Source organism: Epinephelus fuscoguttatus, linkage group LG11 (assembly GCF_011397635.1).
Source record: "Epinephelus fuscoguttatus linkage group LG11, E.fuscoguttatus.final_Chr_v1".
In the NCBI taxonomy this organism is placed as follows: Eukaryota; Metazoa; Chordata; class Actinopteri; order Perciformes; family Serranidae; genus Epinephelus; species Epinephelus fuscoguttatus.
The window spans coordinates 8,803,908-8,826,357 of NC_064762.1; the positions used below are offsets into that span (position 1 = coordinate 8,803,908).

The 22,450-nt window shown below is 43.4% G+C and overlaps 1 protein-coding gene across 3 annotated transcripts in view; it reads right to left on the minus strand.

The window, feature by feature from the left end:
• Positions 1-260: 260 nt before the first annotated feature.
• The window catches only part of flrt2 (fibronectin leucine rich transmembrane protein 2), a 63,604-nt gene continuing 41,414 nt past the window's right edge, over positions 261-22,450 (minus strand). For 2 of the 3 annotated variants that reach the window (XM_049590128.1, XM_049590131.1), the window contains exon 2: positions 261-3,116. In XM_049590128.1, the coding sequence (XP_049446085.1) occupies positions 700-2,682 (1,983 nt within the window). In that variant the 5' untranslated portion in view covers positions 2,683-3,116 and the 3' untranslated portion in view covers positions 261-699. Of the gene's footprint in view, positions 3,117-5,272; positions 5,866-22,450 lie in introns of those variants that run through there. The other variant, XM_049590130.1, reaches the window with a different exon arrangement.

Genomic DNA, 22,450 nt, shown 5'->3' on the forward strand with positions numbered 1-22,450 from the left:
GATGCTTTTAACGTGAAGGCACTTTGGGGAAATCTCAGCCCAGGCTTCTCAACAGCACCATGACATCCGCCCTACACAACCACCTACATCACCACCTCCGCTCATTTCCTGCCTCCATTAATAAGAAAGTGCACTTCTTTTTTACAACCACCAGTGAACCAGTGCTATATTTCCACAGTGCTCTAATCAGCAGTGTTTGGATTTCCCCTGTGCTGTGTTGTCTTTACTACTGTTCTGTTGAACCGGGGAGGGTTTGTTTCAAAGAGCAAAAAAAAAAAAAAAAAGGCCATTTTTTTGTTTTCTTTTTTGCTTCTGTGGTTAGCAAAGGATCCCAGCCCTCTAAATGTGCCCCAACATTTCCAAGGCTGACAGCGTCCGTCAGAAGCTACACCCAGGGTGCCGTGATTGTACAAATCCGTGTTCATGTACAGTACTGACCATTAAAACAACTTTCAAAACCCTGCTGGTTATAAAAAAAGAAACACTTGTATCTCTTCCTCTAAGATAAAAAAGATAGCAGAGAATCCCACATTATTATCCACAGTATAAATTACATCGTAGACAGAACTTGGAAATATATATAGTACAGTTATATTTCACTAGAATCTTTATGTTTTTTGTCACAAACGCTGTGTGTACTTATGCATTAAGTGTTTCTGGTATGTGTGTGTGAATGCTGCTCTACTATTTGCCGCCGCATCACGTGTGGCAGAACTCTGTACTCGGCACGTTGCTGCTCTTGCAGTAGGCTATGCTGTTGTTACTGAGGTGACAGTCTCTAAATCCAATGCCCCCGTTGGGCGTGTAGATGGGCTGAATGCGAAAATCTCCCTTCAGCAGCTGCTCATTGTTCAGCGCCACTATCTGGAAACTGGTCTCAGTCATCTCCAGAATGGAGTTATCCTTCTTGGTCCCAGCCTCGCCGTAGTCGTCTTTTCTCCTGCCCCGGTTGTATTTCCACTTGGTCGAAGACGACCGGCTCTTCCTGTGCATGTGCCAGCAGAAGAGGCTGAGCAGCGTCACCAGGATGATGAGCACCGCCCCGCCTATGATCCCAGCCATTAGCAGCGTGGAGTTGATGCTCTCCTGAGGAGCTTGCTCTCTACCGGGAGGCTTCGTCGACGCAACAGCCTTGGTCCTGGCCTCAGAGCATATAGTATCCTCTCCGGGTCTGTAGGAGTTAAGGGTGTCCAACACGTGCACACAGATCCGATACACGGACCGGGGCTCCAGGTTGGTGAGGCTAATGTGCCGCCGGTCCCCGCTCACTGTCCTCTCCCGCATCCCTTCGTTTATTTGGCTTTGGCCCCTTTTGACCCAAGTGACCTTGTAGGCTGTGACGGTGAAATAAGAAGCCCAGCTCACCTCGATACTGGTGGAGTTGACCACGTGGAAAGAGATCTGAAGGGGGTCCTCGTACGGAGGCAGAGGCCCGGGAGGGTTGTTATGGATCGGGGGTAAGGGAGGGGAGGGAGAGTCAAAGTAGTAAGGGATGGATGTGGTGATGAGGGTGGAAATCATGGTGGTGACAGGGGTGGTTGTGGGTGGGGGAGGGGGTGTGGAGCGGAGAGTGGGCCAGGGCGGCTGGTCAGCATCCACGGGGCACTCTATAATATCCAGCGTGAGCTCTCTGATTGCCATGCCACGCACCTTGTCTGGACTCAGGCACACGAAGCCTCGGGCATTGATGAAGGGGGGCAAAGATTTGAGCCACACCACCACCCATTTCACAGCACAGTCACAACGCCACGGGTTGTTTCGCACCATGAGGTGCCTCAGGCTTGACAGGCCGTCAAACACACCCTGCGTCAGAGTCTGAAGCTGGTTGCTGGAGATATCCAGTTTTTCCAGCCTGTTGAGGTCAGCGAAGGCCGCCACAGGGATCTGGTCAATCTGGTTCTCCTGCAGGCTGAGTTTGACCAGCGACTGGCTCGGGAGGAGCGGAGGGGGGAAGGTGAGTGAATTGCGGGCCAGGGCCAGCTCACGGAGGTTTGACAGGTCCTGGAAGGTCCCAGGTGCTATGCCCTCGTCCGTCAGCAGGTTCCCGTCCAGCAGGAGGCGCTGCAGGCGTGTCACATTCTGGAAGGCCTCCTCTGCAATGTGAGCAATACGGTTCTCATCCAACCGCAGCTCTTTCAGGTCCTCGGGGAGGCCGATGGGAACGCTGCTTAAGTGGTTCTTGGTGAGGAAGAGGAGTTTGAGGCTCACCGCCTCCCTAAAGGCTCCTTCCTCCACGCCCACTGTGGAGATGGAGTTATCATCTAGGTGCAGCTCCTCCAGCTTAGTCAGCTGGGCCAGGGCCGCCCTGGAGATGGTTTGGATATTGTTCTCCTGGAGGTGCAGGACCCTGGTGTTTTTGGGCAGATTGACAGGAAACTCGTCCAGCTGGTTGCCGTAGAGATACACCGTCTCCACGGTGGCCACGTTGTGAAGTTCCAGAGGGAAGCCAGCATTGTTGATCTGGTTGTTGTGTAGGTAGAGGACCTTGAAGCCCTCCTGTATCCCCAGAGGCACTGACGTCAGGCTGCGCTCGTTGCAGTACACAAACGTTTTGTCACAACGACACTCCTCCGGGCAAGAGGCGCCCGGGCTGAACTGCATCTGGAGGCTCAGGATGACAGTCAACCAAAACTGCAAGAATGAAGCCCAATCTTTATTCCAGGGTCCAGCCAGAAACTCCATAGTGGAAAAACAAAACAGGAAAAGGGAAACCAACAATTAAAAAAAAAGGGAATAAAAGAAATATGAAAATCAGAATGACGTATATATCCACCAAAAACCAGAGCCACGAAAAAGTCCAACTAGGAGAGTTTGGTAATGATGCAGTTAGCTGGGAAAAGAGCAGGAAACCGTGGGAGTAATCCTGTAAATGCTAGTCCTCAGCTGAAGAGCGATGGTCTCATTAGTGGTGGCCAGTCCTCTGACTGACTCCATCCATGCTGAGACATCAGACCATAGCAGGACTCTTCACTCGCTGCTCCATGCAGAGCTCAGCCAGGGCCAATTTGAAGCCACGCAGTAGAGAGCCACCGCAGGCTCCACTCGCCTGTCCGTCACACACTGCCGGTCCCCGACCAGGGCAGAGTCCAGGGGGGGTGACATTTGGATCCAGAGACCTGTGGGAAAACAAAGAAATGCTGGATTAGGGTGTTTTGGAGGGGGTGGTGGTGGTGGTGGCCTGTTCTCAGAAAAAGGGGCCTCTTTTCCTTGCTCTCTTTATCTGAAACCCAAACATGCACACGCACACGTGCACACACACACACACACACACACACACACACACAGCAACTGTCTTACAAAACATATCGTTCACCACCGATGTCAAATTATGCACCGGCTATTCCAAAAAAAAAAAAAGCATCTGATAAATATTCAGAACAGCTCTTGCACATCCGGTTTCACAGACATAAAGAAGGCTTTTATCCCTTCCGCTCTATCAAAGGAGGGAATAGAGCACTGCAAGGACACAGATTCACAGAGCAACATCAGCGCTGCTTCATGGAAAACATGCTAAAAAGAGATAAAGCTCATGAAGGCAGCACCTCTTTGTGCAGATATTTCCTGGAAAAAAAACAAAAAAAAAAACAACCCAGAACTGAACACAAGTGTCTTTCTCCCCGTCTGCCTGAGCGGACATTGTGGGCAGAGGTACACGAGTAAACACACGACTGCTTACAGTAAACACAGGCGACTGTTTTGCCGCTGGCCTGAGGAGGAGCTGGTTTGTAGGCCTGAGCACGCCATCGCCCCAGCAGCCCCAGATTTAAGGCTGAGAGGGGACCAGGAGTTAGAAAACAAAAGGCAGTCGAGGAATAGAGACCCTACACGTCAGCTCCACCTCTCAGCGCGGTGACATACACGAGCTGTCAACAGAAATGGGATTGGAAAATAATTTAATCTCTCCACCTGCGATAAATGATCGATACAGGCTGTTTTTCAACACGCAGAGGAGCTCGTAGTGAAGGCCGCTGGATTACAGTCGAACCCCAGCTCCATTATTCCAAGTTTTATGAGCCATCTCCCCTCCTCTTCCTCTCACACATGATTGAAAGATACCGGTTGTCATCGATGGCTTTCAGCTTAAATGAAGCCCCACTCTGAGGCAACGCTGGGTGACACACAATAATGGGAAGGATGGGTTGAATGTTAAGCACAGGAGCGGCCATGAGTGTGGATTAAGGTGTCAAGGAGCAGGAGGAGCCACAACATTCAGAAAATTATTTAACTACATTTCACATTTGTCACGTCTGGCAGCCATGACAGGGAACTGCTGCAAAGAAAGGGACAAAATGGAAACATAAAAAAAAAATGAAAGGAAATCCATCTTTTTGCCTTCTGCTGCTTTACATCCTCAGCAATGTTTGTTGACTGTGTGCCTCTTTTGTGGCAGAGCTGGAGAAACAATCCTTTGACACACATCTGTGATCTACTTTTCTAAATTGAAAGAGCTAAATTTAATCAAATAAGCTTCAGGGGGTATAAGCAACCACATGAGGCGATAAAAATGTGCTGCCACAGCAGCAGAATCAACAGCAGAAGGCAGCAGCATCCAGATTATTATTATTATAGCTGCATAAATAAAAAAGACACGAGAAATCCGACGCGTAAAAAAGACGCGTAAAGTTACTGGACAACCTGATAAACGTTGGACAGATCAAGGAGGGAGACTGATAGACTTTTTCTTTCTTTTTTTGATTTAATTTCCAGCCGAGGGAGCAGAGTTTCTCAGCGCCAGATGAAGGCTGTGATATGTGGCCAGGACAATCCGATTAGAACTGGATTTAGCGACAGAAAAACGCAATTAAAAGTTTAAAATGGAGAGGGTATTTAAGAGGCGATAAGAGGCGGATCAGGTGTACTTCAAAGCCTGCCCAGTGAGCGCTGTTCATCTGAATGAATTATTTCAAAGGGGGAATTGAAAACCGTGCAGTGCATTGAGAGTGAAAGCCCCCCCTTATGAAAAAAGTCAGGTTTTCTCCTGCGTGAAAAATGTGGAGCTGCGCGCTTTGTAGCGCTCTGATCTTTAACTCGATGGAACATATAATAACCCTGCAAATAATTCTGCAAACTGATTTAATTAATCATAAAAAAGTCAGTGGGAATTGGTGGATTGATGGCAGTTTGTCTCTGCGTGCAGGGTGCACAACATATTTTAGTATCGGTAAAGATTAAACATGATGCATTTATTTGAAAAAGAAGTGGATTGATAGAAACTCAGGCCTGAATGTTTCCTCCACATTTCTCTACAATAACTGAGAAACATCCACTGTACCTTTGGCGAGCCTTTATCCATTACAAAACCCGCAACCGCGTTAACTTTTCTCCTTTCTCTGCGCCTCCGTCCTTCATGCGGTCCCGCTGTATGACCGTGCGTAAAGGTCCGTTCGGTAACACTCGGCTCCGATCAGCAGCAGCGTGAACCCGGTGAGTCTACGGAACAGCATATTTGCCTGCATGGGTCCCCTCGGTTGTGGCTGTCCTCTCACCGCTGTCCGCACTTTTTTTTTTTTGTTTGTCTGTTTCCCTCCCAGCTTCTCCTTCGCAGCTCCTCCGCCTTTCACTCAACACCGTCCGCAGCGCAAAGAAAGCGGCGGCAGGGTGATCGCAGCGCCCACCTCTCCCCTTCCTGCCCGCACGGTGAGGACGCACAAGCCGAAGTGTCCGCCACGGGCCATGACGGCCAGCTGCGTCCGTCCCTCCGTCCCTCCGTCTGTCCGTCCGGTGCGCTGTTAAACCGGGGAGCTCAAACTTGCCTTCAGTGTCTTCGCAGCTCGGAGCCGGACTCCCTGCGAGTTGTTTTCTTAGATGGATTCAGTTGATAGTGCGACGTGTGTGCTCTGCTCACCTCCCTCCCTCTCCCTCTCTCTCTCTCTCTCTGTCTCTGTCTCTGTCTCTCTCTCTCTCTCTCTCTCCCCTCCTGTCCCTCCTCCTCCTCTTCCTCCTCCTCCTCCTCCTCAGAATAAAGAATGCATCTCCTCCAGCAGCTCCGTGATGGCTTTAAGCCACAGATCCTCCCTGCTGCCCTCACACTGCAGAAAATAGTTTGTCTCTCAACACACTCCATCTCTACATGTTATTAGCCGGCCTACCTTTAACCCGTCTGAGCTCTCATTTACATTTTAATCACAAAATCCACCGATTCGTCCTGGAGTCACATCCTGAATAAAAACTCACCCCAGGACAGAGAGTCCTTTCTCTAATCCTCCGGGTTATTTACAGTGTGATATATATCCTGAGGGCCACACTCTGTCCCTGCAGGGCCTTACAGTCTTGTTGGCGTGTGTGTAGGTCTGCTGTTGGATTTCTTTCTTTCTTTCAGGACCACTAACCTCGCTTCTTTTTTTAATTACAGCTGGATAATTAGCCCCGAGTGAAAAGCACACTTCCCGGACTTTCTTGCAGTGATTTGAAGCATTTAGACACAGCCAAACTCATTTCATCTGACTACACTGCTTCTGGTACTGATTCAGCACTGCGCTGCACGCACTCTGCGAGACGCGTCTCCCGCACGCACGCACGCGCGCGCGCACACACGCACATAATTGCCCTCGTCTACTGTAGTTTCCTCGTCAATGGGGTAAAGCTTACTGAAAACTCACACACATGCAGGGGCGTAACTATAGACAGTACAGGCAGTGCGGTGGGGGGCCCATAGAGAGAGGGGGCCCCTATGAGTGATTGGCTCCTTGAAAATATTCCTGTGTTCAAAGAACTCTCATTAAATTATAAAACAGCTATTTGCTGTATTTACCCATGAAAAAGGGAAACTCATCCACGCCACGTTTTTTATTTTGTAAAATAGTTAATAACGTCTCGAACAAAATCATATGTATATATTATTCTATAACTGTACATCAAATATTCTATCAACACATTCTCACTCCGACCTCGTCACATATCAGTGTTGGTCATGGACTGTCCACGTTTTCAAAAATACTCTTCTGTTTTCACAGGAAATGTGCAGTATGCATACAGTCTCTTTCAAAATAAAAGCACTACGTAGGTACAACACTATGAATTGACTTGTTTTTCCTTCAACAACCAAGCGCACGTGGTTGGGTTTAGGAAAAAAAGAACAGGGTTTGGCTTTATTATGTTACTGGACCACTCTCCTGGGTGAAAGTCCGTGTTTGTTTGACACATCCACAACCCCTCTCTCCCACCCTACAAATTTTTTCCTAGCGATTACACATTGCACTGAGGAGTGACGGAAGCGAAATGTTACAATGTAGGATACATATCCAGGGGCCGACTGGCCATTTGGAGGTTCTGGAGAATCACAGAACGACCGGTACTCCAGGACGGCCGGCGGCCGCCACGCAGTCATCACTGTTTTTTTTGTTTGTTTTTTTTTCCCCCTTTTTCTCCCTGATAATCTACTGTTCCACGTCCAGTCCGCTAGGTGGCAGCCTTTAAATTGGATGCCAGCCGGCCCATAGATATCTATGAGCCGACCGGCCGCCAATCGAATTGAAGAAGAAGGAAGCGCATACCGTATGCGCACCTGTTGTTGTGGGCTGGGCCGAGTCAAAGTCCAGGGCTGTTTTTTAGTCCCAGTCCGCCCCTGTACATATCTATACAGGTATCCATCCATCTGTTAGTCTGTCATCGATATTCAATGGTTGGACTGATAGATGTACACAGATTAGGTGCCTCCTTGTCTGGTGTTCTCATGAATTTGTGGCATCAACGTCACAAAGCCAGACTTACTAGCTTCCATTAGCATGCTAGGTCCCACTTTCCGATTGAAATACAAACCTAACAGCACAAATAGTTTGTCCCAAGTGTTGAGTGTTGCGAAGGCACCGATTATTAAGGCTGACAAGGGCAAACGCGCTACAGCACAATGCCACAACATTTCCATCAGGAGAAATGATGGCAACTCAAAGACAAATGAAAATTCAAAACAAATATAACCACAATGAACACATTAACAGCAAACACGCTGCAACACAGAAACAATGCAAAGTCAAAAATTCACAAACAAATGAAACAACAGAAAAATGTGGCGCATCAAGACAAAAGTTCTCCAGGCCTCCAGGGGGAGCTCTAAGTGGAATAGCTTGATTTTCAACCAGAGAGAGACCAGACACGAGTGTTTGTTTTTGTAGTGGGAAGAAAAGTGAAGTAAGGAGGCGACACAAGATGGTATGTATTCCTTTTTACATTTGGCCTTAGTCTTTAACAATATTATAAAAGAGCAACAGATCTATGTAGCTCCCTCTAGAGGCCTGGAGGACTTCAGTTGTGTTAATACACAGCATTGTCCTGTTGCATTTGTTTTAATTTGTTTGTGTGTCTTTTTCCTTTGCATCGTGTTTATTGCTAATGAATTGATTTGTACAGAGACCCTATAGTCTGAAAGGTGATATTTATATTTCTTGTGGGAACAAGTTAATTAACATTTTGCCAGAAGATAATAAACATCATTTTTTGGGGGACTTTATGGCCTCCGCATTGTCTTTGTTTTAGATTTTAATGTGTTTTTAAAATGGAGTCATTTCTGAAGCTGCAGCACTTTTCTTGAGATGGAAGTGTTTTGGTGTGGCTGTAGTGTGTCTGCCTTGTCGGCCATGGTAACAAACAGCTAATAGTCAACATTATTATTGTCTTCTTGCAATGCTGGCCATCAAATGTCAGTCACAGTTGCCATTAGAAATGTCCACTCAGAGAGCTGAAGCTTCAACATTCTTTCTACAAATATGACCTAAATAGGTTTATAATGCTGAAACAGAAAATATGAAGAAAAGCCACAGTGTCATTATAATTTATATTCCCGTACACAGGAAATATAAATTACTGACAGTGGAGAGGATTAAGATTTCAGTTCACCTTATAAAATACTAAAGCTGTCATGTTCTGTGTTTCCATGTTTATAGTCAGAGCCGGGGTCAGAAAGGCACATGGCAGTCACGTGATCCTCACAGGTCAGCAGGTGCATGTTTGCCTTTGATCTCCACCTTCAGTTGCCAAATGGTATGAACGTGGCTCTTTGACCCACTTCAACATAGATAACTCACGAAAACTTTCAAACAAATTACATGGCTCCCACTCAAATCACCAATGTCATTCTGTCCAATCAGGCCGGCCGGCGCTCGTGCCACTGAAGCTTTCTAATACGTCCACTCTCGGTGAGATGATGTGGTTGTTCTCAGTGTTTGCCTTTCATGTTTAATTTCGGCTGCCACGTCCCCGAGATGGACGGCCGCTGCGAGGCCCAGTCCACAGCATTTAATTCCTTCATAAATCAAGCTTCTGTGCGCGTCATGAATTATTGATTGAGTGAATTTAGAGGAAACAGCCTATTTTTATTTTCTCCTTGATGGACATGTTTTGCAGTCGTGCGCTCTGTTCCTGGTCTGCGCTGCATTATGGAACGTCTCTTTCTGGCACGCAAATGTGGATAAGATGACAGACACATAACTGGGCAATAGAAGGGCCTATAGGCAAATACACTCCAGCTATTATCTGGCATGTTAATTTGATTTTGTTCATTGTTGTCAAGCAAAAAACTGAGCAGGTGTTACATGAAAAACAGCCTGATTGCATTCAATCAAAAAATGAATGGATTTCTTAATTTAGCTTGATTTATTTTAAACTCTTAATACGACCTTTTTTGAGGACATTACATTTTATACTTCATTCTGCTTAACTTAGACCTGTTGTCCTTGTTCGTGGACACTGTTTGGGCCATAGAAAAAGAACAATACACCAGTCCATGTAAAGTCAGCCAGCCTGTTCTTATTACCTAGTTGTCAAATATTGCTATTTTGTCCATGATTTTGGCGTCAGACATCGACACAAAAAGGCACCTTTTGCAGCGATATGTTAAAGTGTTAGTTTATTAATGCCACTGGACAGCGTCAATTTGATAAACCGCTGGTAACAACATAACATAAGGATCTGTAAAGTCCCTACATGGCAGACGGGAGGGGAGATGTATGGGTCAAACAAACCTCGGACTTTCACCCACGAGCCCACTCTTTGGTTCCCACGTGAGGTTTAAGCTAATACATGATATTTTTTCTTAACGTAACCATGTGCTTTTGTTGCAAAAGGAAATAAACGTAAATATGTTGTATTTTACGTACGTTGTGAGATTTTTTTTTAAAAAACACTGGATGCATCTAACAAGCAGAAACTGTACATTTCCTGTTAAAGAGGAAGTGTATTTTAAAAAGACAGACAGAAATTGACACAGTGTCCTGGAATGTCAACAACAGATGCTGGAGGACACCTGGCACGGCAAATGTAAACAAGAAAGCCCAGATTTGGATTGGATCAAATTTAATGGTTGAAACTTCTTTATTTTTGATTAAAATAGTTTATATACGGCATACAAAGTTGATCTACTTTAGAAAAAGTAAAAAGCTAAGACACTAGTGTGGAGCAAGGAAAATTCATACATAGTTATAACATGAAACACTAACAGACTTTTAGATATGTTGAATTTTTTCAGACTGTTCACATAAAGTCTTTGTACGTTTTCCTACGAAAAGTAATGCACCTAAATTCGTACATATCCCACATAATCACGAGCCAGTAAATGGTGCATGACCCATGTATTTAGGAAGGCTGCAATCATGTAACCAATGTACCAGCAGGGGTAAAGAAGGAAGCGGCCCCGGGCAGCCAGATAGGAGGCAGGTTGGGGCGATGGATGAGTCACAAAACACAGGACTTTCCCCAGGTTTTCAGAACTGTGTCAAATTTAAGTCAACTTTTATTCTTTTTAAGGTTTGTCCTCACTATGTTTCTTTTCCTACACTTGACTAGCCTAAGCCTGTCCTTTGGAGTGTTACGTTAAGCACGTAACATCATTTGTGGGGTGCTAATTCATAGGATATCATATGCACCGTTGTATGAGGATATGTTAGCTATGTCATTGATGCTAGGTGAGCTAGCGGTAGATGCACACTTCCTTCTGCGCGGTGATACAGTTGGCAGGTGATGTTTGGTAGAGAGAAAGTAGTACCTACATGAAACAGCTCACAACAAGGTCTGTGGATTATCTTGAGTAACTGGGTCACGATTTCTAGAAAGAGACATTGCTGTCTTTGTAATATTTAGGATGTAGGAGCGCAATTATTATTTACATTTACATTTTACGACTGAAGTCTCAACTCTGCAGCTACCCCCAGAACCATTACTCTACAGTAAAAGTCGCCTTTTGGGTCCATGTACTTCGCGGCCATTCGTTTTTCGTTTCAAAATAACAATTTTTATTTGATAATAAAGAAAATAAAAACGAAAAACGAATCATTATCCATTATCTGTTATCCGTTATCCGATTTAATTTGGGAATTTAAAAAAACCCTGTGGGAAACTCCTTTCTCTATTTTTTTGTTCGTTTCTTCTCTGTGACCAGTAAGTTGCATTCATGTGGTGTCGGAATAATCGGAAAAATGACTTTCCGACTGGGAAAATACACATGAACGCCCGCTCATATCGGAAAAACAACTCGGAGATAATTTTGGAACAGGAGTTACCGACTTGACTGAAATTGACGTCGCTTTCACAGAAAACATGCGGACGGAAAGAAACGTTTGGTCCATGGTAATTAAAACATTATATTAATTCACGTATTGCATATCATTTTTTGCGGACATGTCATGTGTAATGTGGTATGCTGTTAGCTGCTGTCCATGTAGAGTGACCTAGATTAGTTAGAAAAGTTATTGTCATGTCATGTCAGATAAAGCAATATTCTAGTAGTTATAGGAAATGTACATGCTCTGTGTGTACATTTCATAGACCACATGAATGCAACTTACTGGTCACAGAGAAGTAACCAACAAAAAATAGAGAAAGGAGTTTCCCAAAGGTTTTTTTTAAATTCCCAAATCGGATAACGGATAACGGATAACGATTCGTTTTCCATTTTTCTTTTCTTTATTATCAAATAAAAAATGGGAGATGGATCATTTTTTTCCTTTATCGTTTGGTCATTTCTCAACAAAAAACGAGTAATGGTTGGTTTTCCGTGTTTCAATTTGTTATTTTGAAACGAAAAACGAATGGCCGCAAAGTACACGGACCCTTTTGGCTTCCTTATCATGTTTCTTCTCCTAAACCAACCTGTGCAACTTTATGTTAATTATGTAACTTAACCTTAAGGACGTAATGTAGGATATCATACAAACTGTTCTATGATGATGTGTTCAGGCACTGAAATAATCCGTTTTATAATTCAATACACTGTGACTATTGAAAATAAGCCCATTGTCTCCATATGAGGATATTATTTTCTTCAAAAACTACAAACTGTTCAAAGATAGTGCTCAGTTTTTATGTTCATCAGGTCCCTGTCATTCCAAATAGCTTCGATAAATTCAGAATGCATGCCGAACAAAAGCTGAGGTCTCAGGAGGTTAAGTGAAAAAGTGAAACATCTATGTTGTGCTTTCCTCTGGTGGCCTTGCTCTTATGTTTGGTAAGAATGTACTCTATTATATCTACTGTATATTTAAAGTCTGTATTGCACAAATGCAGAGAAATATTTCAGTCTGCACCCTCTCTGGAATCTCAAAGTGGAATTTCCCCTTCTCCGCCTTTCCCAGAGACCTTCCCAGAGCTTTGGCGTGGCGTATTTACTCTGCACGCTTGTGTACCTTGATAAAAGTGCAGATACACATGACCCCTGAGCACATCAAAGCCTGCTCTGTCCATCTGCTCCCGTTCAGTCCCTAAACAGTGCTAAAGGAGGGTAGAGGGATATCGTCCACTCAGATATGCAGATATGTTTATCCCTTGGTTATATTCATTCTTGTCCCCAGAGACATCATTAGCTTATCACATTTCTCCCTGCATGAATTTACATCTGGACACCGAAAGGCACTTCAAAGGTGCCAACAACATCAGCATCTAAAAACCTCCCTGCAAGTACTGGAAGGAGCTGTGAAAGAACTAAATGTGGCAAAACCACAGAAATATTGCAAATGGCAGAGAGCCGTGATACAATCAGGCCCTTTCCTCCTGAGATTTCAGTGGCTTAAAGAAAAATATGCTGATAATGTTTAGAGTGGGCGATCAATGCGTTCATTAATTTCTAAGGCGATGTAATTATGTTTACCCCCGTCGATTATCAATCTGCATGCATCTAATGTCACAGCGTGGCTCCCCGAAGAGAGCGGTGCGTTTTCACAGCCGAGGAAACAAGTCAGCCAACAACATACTGTATATTTTACTCAAGGAGTGAGCTGAGAGGAGACGAGGGAGTCGGAGGATTGCACCAACTCCTGAGCCCCTCAAGAACAAAATTCATTCCGTCTTCCACTTTTAGGGTGTTTTTTTATTGCTCTCATGCTGTGCAAACATATCATGACTGACAGACTCTGAAAAATACTATACAGCTTTCAGTACATACAGCACTACACACACTTTACACATACAGCATGATGTAAGAGGACATGGTATCTCCCAAATGAAGCCCTCTAATTAGATTAAACAACATTTACTTCCCAACTGTCCCTCCTTGTTAGAGTCAAACAAATCGACTAGACTGTCATGAAAACTCAATTCAGCACCGCTCCATCCAGGCCCCCCTCATGTCATATGTACGGATGTCAGCTTAGGTTAATGTTGCTTGGATAGCCCGACACCCATTAACTGGTAACTAAACAGTTCATATTTAAGAAAAATATGCAAAATGAGATGAAATAAAAGAGGTCTGTCCTTTTAGTCTGGCCCTTCATTGCATCAGTGAGCTTTAGCACTGCATTTAAAAGCACTATCCGTTTACAGATGGTGGAATTGTTTTCCATTTTTGTTTGTCTAATCATTTATTTTTGTATTTAGGCCCTACTGGCAGGATGACAGTGAAGAGCCAGATTGGAAATGGGGGTTGAGAGATGGGTATGACATGCAACAAACGTCCCAAGGCTAGGACGTTGCGTCATGTTATGTAGCATGCACTGTAAGCACTCGGCTACCAGCACCCCAAAATTTTAATGTTTTGTGATGTAAAGTATTGCCTTTTAATTCTGTTGGCTTTGTTGACAAACAGTTGGTGAGCTAACGTTAGCCTCGGCTGCCTTGCTTTGCACATCGCAGAGCTGGGAGCTAGCTAGCGGCTCTGCTCATTCAGCGATTACTGCTGGCACTGCAGAAACATTGTGCAGCCTTTGGTCTTTCAACAGGTCGGCCCAGTGAGCCAGCAGCATCATTCTGAACCACAAAACCCCCTTTAGCATTGTCAAGTATGCTAGCACCACTAGCCAGGCTGCCACTGCTAACGGTGCTAACAGAGCTATCAATAGTTATCAATGGAAAAGGGGTTTTGTGATGTAAACCTCTTGCTTTTTATTTTCTGCTGGCTTTGTTGACAAATAGTTAGCTAGCTGAGTTAACATGCGGAAACATGACGCCCACCGCCCACCTGCTGGTCTCCACTGGTTAACTAACATTAGCCTCGGCTGCTTTGCTTTGCACATCGCAGAGCTGGGAGCTAGCTAACGGCACTGCTCATTGGCGATTACTGCTGGTGCTGCGGAAACATTGTCCCCAGCCTTTGGTCTTGTAACAGGTCGGCCCAGTGAGTAAGCAGCGCCATGTTGAGCCCCAAAAACACCCTTTAGCATTGTCAAGTACATTAGCACCACTAGCAGTGGGGACCGGAGTGTGGGCACAATGTTTCGGGGTTGGCGTTACTAGAGGTTATGGCTGAGCAGTGTTGGAAAGGTTACTTTTGAAATGTAATAGGTTACAGATTTGAAATTACTGAATGTAACTACTTTAATTACTTTATTACTTTTATTTCATGTTTTAAACTAGGCAAAAAGACGGAATAGTCCCCCAAAATCATAAGTGCATAAGTGTTGCACTCAAATTTGTCACAATGGCTTTGCTGACCTGTGTTGTTGGGAAATATCCCTGCTAGCACTGGACATCGAAATGACGTCAGATAGATGTCGGACTCTTATGTTAGACAGATGTGGAATTTTTGTTGGAATGAGAATTGGGCTAGTAATATTCTAAATGTCGTGAGAACTTCACATTCTGTAGGTGTTAACATGATGACGTTTTGCAAACTTTGGGTTTTATTCTCCATACCTCATGACTAAATGTCGGTATTCTACGTCAAGATGATGTTAGCATGATACTTTTGTAAGATGTTGGATTTTGTTTACTTAGCAACACAACTCAAAACCAACAAAACATCAGCGTCATCAGTCATCATTTGACGTTGACATTATATTTTGGTCACCTGACATCGCAACATAAATTCAACCGTATCAAGGTTGCAAGATGTTGGTGGTCAGCTGGGATGCCAACAGATGGCATTCCTGCACTATGAAAAGTTGCCAAGTAAAAGAATAAATGTTATATTCTACATATAGGGTTTTAATCTAGAGGAATATATTTGGCTGTACGAAACCTTTGGAATCGCCAACACTCTGCTTAGTAACTGTAATTTAATTACATTTCCCCCCACCAGTAACTGGAAGGGATTATAATTACATTTATTTTGCTCTTTAATTACATAACCCATGTAGGCCAACTAGTTACTCCCAAACACAGGCCACTAGCTAGCTCCCAACCAACCTGGGTGGTCCACAGTACAGTAAAATGAAGAGTAGCACTATCAGCTGACAGACAAACATGTGCAACTGGTCAAAAATATTCTCAGCAGTTAACAGATTAATGATTAACCATATCCTAAGGCTTAAAGTTGCTTTTAGAAGAAGAGTAAAATGGTCTGCCAGGCGTTCAAAAGGCCGGCGATGATCAATCAGGGTAATTTCACGAGCAGCAGCGAAGGCAGTGCACTCTCACATGAGCATGTGAATTATAGGGGAGGCAGAGTGAATGCAGTGTCCTGACTGAATGCTGCCCTGTGCTAATGCCAGGCTGTAAAAACACTGAGTTGACAACAAGCAAGCCCCTGTAGTTTTGCTGAGGGAGGGATGGGGGAGAAAGAGGCAGAGTGAGGGGAGAGAGGGGGAGGCAGAGGACAGGAAGAGAGGATTGGGGATTACTGCTGTTCCTCACATGTGGCTGCCATGTCATCCCTGATTTAATACCTCAGACAACTGCTCAGTAACATGTAATTGTTCAGATAAGTGGAGGCCATTTTGTTCATTTTGACATGTGCAGCTTTCTGCTGTGATAAATAATGTAGTTTAAAGGAGCAGTCTGCGCTTTGAAAGGCCTTACTTTAATTTACATCTCCACTCTGTAATGCTCAGGGCATGTGCTGCATTATATCACGATCAAGTGTAGCCCCAGTTTGTCTCTTTCATATATCACCACTACAGTATATTCCAGTCACAGAGCTGAGCATCTGATATTCCAAAAATTAAAAATAAAAAGCCAGAGGATTCTTCAACAACATTAACTGCTGTATTTTCCAGAATAATAAAAGATTCTTCTAACCATTTTAGTGAGAAAATGTTGCATGATAAAATAAGATTTTAATCAGTGTCTTAAGTTGAGACCATGCTGTAAGGTGAGTGTGTTTGCTGATCCTGTAAGTTTATCTATCTCCTTTAACTTTAGCTTATATTGGAGTTATGCTATGTAGCGTGTGAAATAGAGTATGGTGAATGTGCTAGGAAAGGTAGTATCAGCCCTGCTTCTACCTAGAGCGCACATGTACGGAGCCTGGGTTTGGTTGAAGGTGGTGGTGCTGTTTGGGCTGAGAAAGCCATGTGTAAATAAGGTAAAGGAGGTTGTTGGGTTGGTGCGGGGAGCAGTGAGACCTGGCATTAGGGGAGTGTCTCTGGGACACCAGAGATCACTGTCTAGCCTCCTGGAGGTGTCGTGGGACCAACTAGACGAAACACTGGTGAAAGGAGGTTCCCACCTGATGACCCCAAAGACATGTTAGTTATCACTGCTCACTGGTCTGTATAGTTAAGCCTTGCCATAATAGCTTATCATAGGGCTAAGGAGGTTATTCACTGTGCCGATCCTTTCTCTAGAGCACAAACTTCTTGTGTTTATTTGAACCAGAGGATGAACCCTTATGATTTTGGTGATCCCTTGAATTTTCCTCGACCTGAATTACCTGGAGAAATTTTAAAATTTTGGGTTTCTGCAAATATGAAACATCTATACATAATTATTTAGCACAAAACTTTATGTATTTTTCAGCAATGCTGTGGTTAACCTGTGCTTATGTTTAGGCATAAAAACCACTTGGTTATGGTTAGGAAAAGATCATGATTTGGCTTAAAGCACCTCATTTTGATGGCACAATTACGGATGGAAATGGCGCCGATATCTCGCTTAAAAACACCCAATCTTGCTAGAACAATCTTGCCAAAAAACATCCAGCTTTTGTGGCAGAATTAGGGCTGGAAAAGTCCTGATGTTTCGCTCAAAATCACCTGCTTTTGGTGATAAAATTGCAACCAGAAAATGCCAAAAAACCACCCGCTTTTGGCTGCATAATATTGACTGAAAATGCCATCAATGTCTCGCTAAAAACATCCGCTCCTGCTGGCACAATCGCTGCTGCAAATGCCACAGATGTCTTGCTATGAGGCACCCAGTTTTGTGGTACAATTATGGTTAGAAAAGTCCTGATGTCTTACTTAAAAACACTTGGGTTTTGGTGGTGACATTACCACTGGAAATGCTGCAAATGTCTTGGCAGAAAAGCCACCAGCTTTTGGCAGCATAATTACGACTGGAAATGCCATCAGTGTCTCGCTATAAAATGCCCACTTTGTGTGGCATACACAAATGACAGGAAATGCTGCCAGTGTCTGACTAAAAACACTCGGTCTTCCTGGCGCAATCGCCGCTGCAAATCCCACAAATGTCTTCCTAAAAAACACCCAGGTTTTGTGGCACAATTATGGCTGGAGACGTCCTGATGTCTCGCTCAAAAACCACCAGTTTTTGGCAGCAAAATTATGACTGGTAATGCCATCAATGTCTCATTGAAAAAAAAAACACTTTGTGTGGCACAGTTATGACTGCAAATGCTGCCGATGTCTCACTAAAAATCACCTGCCTTTGATGGCCAAATGGCTGCTAGAAATGCCACTGATATCTCGCCAAAAATGTCTGTTGGTCTCAAACAGTGGTCTGCAGCTTGGCAGCCATTTTGCCTTGGTATAACCCGATCCACTATCCCCTCCACCTCCACCTTCAAGTCAGCTCATAATCTGAACTATTTTTCTTTACAAAGTAGAAAATTGAAAATATACGCATACGTAATGTATTCGTGGTTTGCAGATTCAGACAACACCAACATTTTATTCTGGCACCTGGGCTACTTTTTTGTGGTGCCACAAAGAGCTGAAAGACTGAAAATATCTTAACATTTAACTGATAAATCACCACAAAATTTGGTGCAGAGACTTTGCCACCATCTGGTCGAAAATTTAATTTGTCCAATACATTGGTTCATGATCAAATACCTACTAAATTAAAGGCATTCCCATCAGCACCAGCTGTACTTTGTGTTTCGTGCTAATTAGCTAATGTTAGCATGCTAAAGTAAGATGTAGCATTTGTTAGCATTTAGCTGCAAGCACATCTGTTGCACAGCAGAGCTGCTAGCACAGCTGCAGACTCCTGGTCTCGTTCAGAGGTCGCCAGGTTATATTTTTGCAGCATCAGATGCTGTGAGTGGAATATAGCATCGAGGCATTAGAGGCACAGACTGGGGCGAGCTCAAGTGCTGTCACTTATACTTTCAATCAACATCTACTTCCACTTCATTTAAGAAATTTCCTTCATTTCCCGAGGTGACTGACTTCAGACAGTTTCTTGGGAACAGATCGTTGTGCTGCATGAAGCTTTATGGGTTAATGACGTCGAGACAAAGTAAGAGTGGCAAAAGAACAATGTCGTTCACATGAGAAAAAGATCCTTGTTTGTTCTGGTGTAATTAAACTAAAAAGAAACATTTTCTTTTTATTGTGCTGTGTTATCTGTGAAACCTTGTTGTTTAACCACCACTGATGTTTTATAGCTCAACATTTCTCAGCTTAATCTTCACTGGAGTGTTTTTTCCTGGGAGTAGTGGAGTGTCATCATGTTGTCTACATTTGGTCAGATATTTATGAGAAAAAGATACAACAGGAGGCAGAAAAATGTGAACTACTTCATGTGTGGTATTTAAGGGCTTAAGTGTGTGCGTTCTGAGAATCTTACAAATGGCCTTATTTGGTGAAAATGTGCTGCTACACAGTGTTTTCTTATCATTTTACACACAGTGCCGGGAAACTGCACAACCAAAGTGAGAATGACACAGCACTGAGTTGTGAAAAACAGCTGAGCTTTTGAGGAGTAAAAGTAAAAGGACCCGCGAGACGGCAACTTAGAAGAGCTCGTCAGAGAAAGAGCAGAAGAGCAGAAAAATAGACAGATGCCAGGAAGGAGCAGGTCTCAGGGTCACGCGAAAGATGGGCCTGATCCCACCTCCAATCCCTGCAGCTTTTCCTTTGTTTGAAGTCACATCTGGGCTAAATTTCCCCTTCTGACTTGAGCAAAGAGGAAGTCTTCTGGGTGGGTGGACGGGGGCTCAGGGCCGCTCCTGCCTCCCAGGCTGAAATGTACAAATACTGTAGATCTATGAGTCAGTAAAGCAGCGACTGAGCAAACCGACATCCAGACCCTGAATCAGAGCTCATCATGGAGGATCTGTGATGAACACTGCCATGATGTGTTACAGGTCAAATCTGGGTGCGAGGGATCGGACAATCATTATTTTGAATCTAAACTTGGAACAATAGCAGCTCTCACAGCACTTCAGGGAAATAGTGCAGTTATTCTTCATCGTCATCATCGTCTGCACTTCATTCTGCTGAGCGGGCAAATTGTGAACAGACAATCAAATAATTAAAATTGAAAGAAAATCAAATTTTGCCACAAAAAATTACCTTTATTTTTCTCAGATTTCTCGAATCTTTCCTCGTTTTTTCCTTTTACAAGTTTCACCTCTTCAGTTCCGAAAATTCCTCCAATGAAACGCTTTGAAACAAAAATCTATCTGACAGGGATACACTGAAAACCGTGACCTATAAAGTTGTTTGTTAACCTATTAATTACAAATTTATAAGTAATACCAGACATCCAGCGTGACAAGCTCTTTATGAGAACAGCCATATGCAACATATGCAAGAGTTTAATATGAAAAGTTTTTAATGACTTCAAAGTGGATATTGTGATTATTTTGGCCAGTTTAATGACATTGGAGAGTATTTACACTCTCGTTTGCTTTGTTCAAATTTTCAGCATTAATCAAATTAAAGTTTCAACATTGGTTTTGAGCCATTTATTCATTTCGTAGAGTCTTTCAAACAAGGCAGTGATTTACAGTTAAAAAACAAACAGAAGGCTCATAAGAGAGAACAGATGACTTAAAGCAAACAATTCAAAAGCATATAATTTGTTTAAAAACAACAACAGATAAATGGGTAATATAATATAGCCATCAAAAGACATACAGCCCACTGAGCAGAAGAGAATGTTGGCATTGTGTTTTTCAACAACTTACGAATATGTTGCAGTTGAACGTTTCATACACAGGCTGCCTATCAACCTTTCTGAAGTGACATTAAATATGAGGTGTCTTTCCAAAGGCTTTCTTCAGCCTGCAAATGTGTTTTTAGGGACGTGTCACTGTGTTTCATCTGGCTTTTTAGCCTCTATATGTGTTATTTTTTCAGTGGGGAACCAATGCTGTGTTTCCTGCAGTTCTTTATGGACCCACTGTTTTATTTCCTGCGGTACTTTAGCTCTCAGAACCTTCTTTGAGCAACACGTCACTGGGTTTCATGCAGCTTTTTAGCCCCTCAAAAATTGGATGTTTTCTAGGGACTTGCCAATGTTTTTCCTGCACTTCTTTTCCTGGATTTTTTTCGCGACCTCTGGCTGTATTTCCAGTGTCTCTACAGCCACCAAATGTGGATGTTTCTCATGGACCCACGATTGTTTTTAATGCAGCTATTAGTCCCCAAAACCTTTTTTTGTTTTAGCAACCTATCTCTGTGTTTCCTGCAGGTGTTTAGCCCAAAATGTGGGTCTTTTTAAGAAACCATGGCTGTTTTTCCAGCGGCTCTTACGCCCCCCAAAAGTGACTGTCACTGTGTTTCATGCAGCCTTTCAGCCCTTCAAAAACTGGATGTTTTCTAGGGACCTGCCAATGTTTTTCCTGCAGTTCTTAAGCCCCCAGATACGGGAGTTTTTCCGCGACCCCTGGCTGTATTTCCAGCGGCTCTACAGCCCCCAAATGTGGATGTTTCTTGTGGACCCACCGTTGTTTTTAATGCAGCTCTTAGTCCCCAAAACCTTTTTTTTTTTAGCAACATGTCACTTTTTTTTCCAGCAGGTCTTTATCCCCCAAATGTGGTTGTTTTTTTAGGTACGCCGTTGTTTTTCATCCAACTCTTTAGCCCCAAAAACGTGTTTTTTAGGGACCCAAGGCTGTTTTTCCAGTAGCTTTTCAGATCCCAAACTTTTTTTTTTTTTTTAGCTAGGCGTCACTGTTTTTACAGCAGGGATAGAACCACAAAAATAAATGTTTCTTTTTTTTACCAAGACTTTGCTGCTTTTCCAGTGGGGATTGTGCCCCCAGAACCAGGCATTTTTAACCACACCTGATGTTTTCTGAACCAAAACCAAGACTAAAAGCAAACAAGAGGTTTTTGTACTTAAATTCATGTTAACCACAGCGCTGTCAGAATAATAACATGCAAATATAACCTGCCTGTGGTTTACAGAAACACACAATACCAACATTTTTTTTTTTTTTGAGCAATTGGGCCAAGAAAGTAATCATTACTTCTTTTCAAAGAACAAAAAATTATATAAACATGTATACATACTATGCAAAAATTTTGCCTTAACGCAATGCAGTTGTGTGTGACGACCACCTTGATTTGATCAGGACCTTCCAGCTGTGGACAGCTGTTTAAAGGCTCAGCCTGAGCTTTGGATGACAATCTGTGTTTATCTTGGGCTTTTCCCTCCGACTAATTAACTAAGCCCAGAAACACCGAAACACCACGGTCCCCTGAACCTCTTTCTTCCTGACAGCTTCTCCCCGCAGCTGATTTATTATTGCACAATTTCAAATTAGTGCTGAGTGCAGAACGTCTCACAACAATTTACACTCACATGACCTGAGACACTTATTAATTGCTATATTCTAATTAGAGATAATTACAATATAGTGCATAATAAAGTAGTTTCATATAGACAGATATTATGATTCTTGCTTATTTACTGAGTAAAGTAAAGAGGAGATAATTATTATCGTCATTATTATTATCATCATTCTTTAATTTAGCGAGTTAGATTAACCAAAACAGACTCGGAGGAGGAGGCGGGGAGGCTTTTCATTTTCCCTCTATACTCCTGTGTCTTCACTTTCAGATTAAATACCATGCCAATCTTTATTCCTCACGGAAAGTTTTAATTGCCTGGGAAGCAAAGAGACATTTTAGCTCGCAGTATGGCCGAAAGCACACATTGTAACGGATGTTTGAAG